Consider the following 4,277-nt stretch of genomic DNA (forward strand, 5'->3'; position numbering starts at 1 on the left):
CTACAACATGAAAAAGATTTCTCATTATTTGCCAGCTTCAGACAGACGAGCTGAACAAGCTGATTACGGGTATTAGCTTCAGCAGCTAACTGATGTCTGTGGGCTGCCAAATTACAGGTGTTTGGTTTCTGTGTGTTTAAGAAATTGAATGGTGAGGATATCGGATACGGTGTTTGAGGAAGACAACTCTCTAAATGTGTAAAAACTGGTTTGGTTTTTAGGATGAAGATCACAGGAGGACAGTGAATTGCAGATGCTGAGGCTACTTACTTCCTCGGCTGTCAATCATAATAAGATCCTTGATCCTTTTAATGGAAAAAGAAATAAAAACAGTATTTGGTCAAAAAAGGTCACGTAAACAAGTCATTTGAAGGTAGTGAAGAAGAAGAAAAAATCTGAAACATTAGATCCATTTAAAAAAAAACGTTTTTTTCAAAGTCCAAATAGGTTTTATCAAAAAATGTAATGGAAAAAGTAAAATATCAAAACGTTTTTGAAAATAAATAAATGGAAACGAAACAAAAGACGGGAATGACACAAAACAGCAGTCTATTGGTGCGAGTAGGTTCTGTGTAAAGTCAATGAGGCCAATCGGATCGAACAGAGTCGTGTTTTTGTACTAACCAGCATCCGTAGGCGCAGACTGCGTCTGGATGAGTGGCGCTTCCAGCGGTACCTGGTGCTCGCCCTCAGCCCGTTGGAGAGCTCGTTGGCTCGGATCGGAGCTCACGTCATACCTCCATCCCGAGGGAACACCGTGTGCTCATTCACACAAGAGCACGTTTCACCACAACTTAAAATGTACTTTTATATCTGTGGTTCTGGATTGATATTCCTGCTGCATTAATGTGTATTTTGTATTTTAAACATTGTTCGTAAATACGTCATCTGGTTACGCTGCGTTCTTTGTGCTGGATGAGAGCTGCCCACGACGCTGACCTCAACATCTTTATTAACATTTACACAAACAGCCCTTCCTCAGCAGCAGATCAGCATGAAACTCTCACGCTGCAGTTAGTGAAGACCTTCATTTCAAAGCAGCTGACTTCAACACGTCCTGTAATCCTCATTGTGTGCAGGGCTCTGTCAGAGTCAGCAGTTTAACAAATGAAGACACACTAAGAAAAATATAACACTATGCATGAGGTGGTAATATGTAGAGAACTGTGCTAATCTGGACTCATCTGACTGTCCTCAGCTGGACTTATGGATTGTTTTCTCAGGATACTGTAAAGTTTATTTTCTCTGGCTGCCGGAGGAAGTTAACTCCAGATCACTTTCTCTTCCTCTAGTTCAGTTTACTGATTGTCAGTCAATTTACTGACTGCATAAATGGTCCAAAATCTGGAACAGAAGTGTGATCCAACGTTGTCTTTGGACTTTGGAGGGAGCTGGAGGACCCATGAAGGTATTTAAACATATAAGAGCACGTTTCTTTCTGTTATTTCTGTGCTCATTCGGTTCAGCTCAAACTCAGCACACATTATGAGGTGTAATTGATAGGTTTCCATGCAGGTAAACAGCTGACTGTACTGCTTCTGTTGTTGTTGTTGTTGTATCATAGAAACGTGCACGGACCTGCAGACAAGTTTTGATGAGAAGACATTATGGTTGGTTCACTGGTTTCTTTTTTACCTTGAAATCTGGACATTTAGAAAAGTTAGCTGCAAACTTTACACTTTCAGCTTTTAATTCAATTGTATGTATTTTTTCTTGTGTGCCTTGATCTTGAATTGTTACATTTGATTTATTTGTATTTTTGGCTTTATAAGGCATTTTTCTGTATTCTCTCTTGTTGTTTCATCTGTGAAGCACTAACTTGTTCAACAGGTGCTTTAAGGTGCTACTTATCGTGAAATCCATTAAGAGACATTTTCTGAACACTACCAGGAGACATTAGTGGAAGTAAATGCAGCCACTGAGACTATTCATTTCATTTCTAAAGTCTCTACAGAATCAGACACTTGATCATCAGACAGAGTCCCAGGAACGTGATGATGCAGAGACAGGAGAAATGGAGGGACAGGAGGAGCAGGATATCTCCCAGCAGGCTGTTCTCCATGGGGGGAGGCCGAGGGGGGGCGGGCTGAGGCGGCGCCGGAGGAGCCTCCTGGGGCATCTCACAGTAAACACCTGCCCAGCCCTGGTAGCACTGGCAGGTGAACTTGTGCCTCATGTCCAGGATGTCGTGGTTGTTGAGGTGGCCGCTGACGTGGAAGCGGGGGCCCCCGGGCGCCGGTTTGCGGTAGATGTGGAAGAAGCGCGGGTTCAGGTGCAGGTAAGCGCCGGAGTCCAGGCTCTTGCGGACGCACCTGCCGTTCTTCTTGCAGAGCGCTTTGCTGCACAGCCTGGCGGCGGAGGTGACGTTGATGACGTAATGTCCCAGCGGGCCGTCGATGTACTTCTTCACCGTCAGGCAGTTCCTCTGCAGGGGGCATGAGACAGAAATGTAAAAAACATGCTAAAACGTTAGATTTGTTTGTTTTGTGCACACTGACGGGATGGAATTTCTCTCATAAACATTTAGTGTTCCCTAATGCTTTGTGTAAATTAATGTAATAATAGCTATGTAATGCTATGCATTCAGTTACTTTGATCTGGTTTCAAGCTTTTGCATTTGAATTTAGTATTGAAACTTTTGTAGTATTAAGTTCCAAGTTCTGACCACCACCCCAAAGAAGTCCTTGGTTTACTCTTACCTGTGACCGTGCGTACTCTGAGGATCCCCAGAGGACGACGCCTGACACTCCCAACACGGCGCTCTCCCCGATGGTGTGAACCAGATCGCTCTAAGAAAGAACAGAATAACGTCTCTATAACTATAACGGTCTGGTTATCAATGCCTTTTATGGAACAAGAAACAATCCATAATCTACAAACGGGTACATACTCGGCTACACTGACGTTGCCGTGAAGGGAGCAAGTCAAAAATCGACCAACAAGACAGAAAAAGTCACCTCGGAGAGAACCTCAAAGGTGTAGGCGTAGAAAGGTCTGGAGTAGACGAACACTGGCAGTGTGAAGTCTGTTCGGGCAATGGACGCGATCCTCATGGCTTCTTTGACCCGGTAGTGGACAAACTTTACCGTGTTGGAGGAGGACCTGAGCTCGTGGTCCAGATAGATGGACGGGAAGAGGGCCATGCTCTCCTTCCAAAGCCACATCAGGTGGTCGTTGCGCACATGCTCCACGTTGGGGCATTCGCCCGTGTAGCGCTGCGGGTGCTGCTTGTATCCGTAGTTATAGCAGTCCGGGAACAGGTAGAAGCCCCACAACCCGTCTGGCCTGCGACCTTCAGCCAGGGCCAAGGTCCGGTTCATGAAGGTCTGCCCGGCCCTCTCGAAACCTTCCTTCGCCTCCTTCTCCACTTTGCTCTCCGGCCAGTTGGGGTGAAGATTCCGGATCTGTTCCTTGGACTTATTGCGGTAGATGTCCTTTGCGCCCCAGTTTCGCACCCACTGAGGCCTCCAGTTCTCCCAGTCAATGACTGCCAAGCCTCGGAAATCCTTGTGGGGGATTAGTTTGTCGATGTCTGCCCGGGCCTTGCTCAGATGTTTGGAGATGCTCTGGTTCTGCGGCAGTCCACCGTTGATGGGGACCCCGGAGTTGGAGTAGTACGGGTAGTACCCCAAGTGGCCGTGGTAGAATATGGTGACGTTCGGTCCGCTCAGGGTTTCGTTGAGGTTCGCTACGATGTCGAAAATGCTGAGGTCCAAGTCCACCTTGAACCGAAGGCGGCAGGACTCCGTCGGCGCGTTCCACACGACAACAAAAGGCCGGTGGGGGATCAGAGGCGCCCGGGACGGCTTCATCTGGCTGCCCAGAACTTGGAGTTCTTCTCCGACGCCAACCCACAAGGCCAGTGCCAGGAGACGGACCCCCATCAGCGCCATGGCACCTGGTTCCTCATGGAGCAACTAACGGTCCTACGAAGAAAAGAAGAGAATCGACATGTTTGGAGAGGAAATAAACATTTCAGGCCTCAGTGAGCAGAGATAATCAGCAGGTCCTTCGAGAGGACACATGAGTGATGATCAGTGAAGTGAATGCTCCAAATTCCACCACACAACAAAACACAAAAGCTCCCCTGTTCTCAGAGGGAACAGGACTGTGATGAAAGGGATGCTAGTTCAAATCCCCAAACAGCAGAATGTGTGTGGATCGGTAAAGCAGGAAGGAGACGTTTTCACAGAATAATGCTGCTTTGGGGACAAACCCATCGACCAAAGCTCAGGGAGAAATTCAGACTGGAGGATTTTTTAACATTGAAATGTAGA

The 4,277-nt window shown here is 46.8% G+C and overlaps 1 protein-coding gene across 1 annotated transcript; it reads right to left on the reverse strand.

Moving 5' to 3' along the window:
- Positions 1-1,625: 1,625 nt before the first annotated feature.
- On the reverse strand, positions 1,626-3,897 carry hyal6 (hyaluronoglucosaminidase 6). Its single transcript, XM_037450420.2, has 3 exons — positions 2,958-3,897; positions 2,700-2,789; positions 1,626-2,425 (listed from the first exon to the last, which is right to left on the reverse strand). The coding sequence occupies exons 1-3, from the start codon at positions 3,891-3,893 to the stop codon at positions 1,949-1,951; spliced, it is 1,503 nt and encodes a 500-aa protein (XP_037306317.1). The 5' UTR covers positions 3,894-3,897; the 3' UTR covers positions 1,626-1,948.
- Positions 3,898-4,277: the final 380 nt, after the last annotated feature.

The sequence above is a fragment of the Pungitius pungitius genome, chromosome 6 (assembly GCF_949316345.1).
Source record: "Pungitius pungitius chromosome 6, fPunPun2.1, whole genome shotgun sequence".
NCBI lineage: Eukaryota > Metazoa > Chordata > Actinopteri > Perciformes > Gasterosteidae > Pungitius > Pungitius pungitius.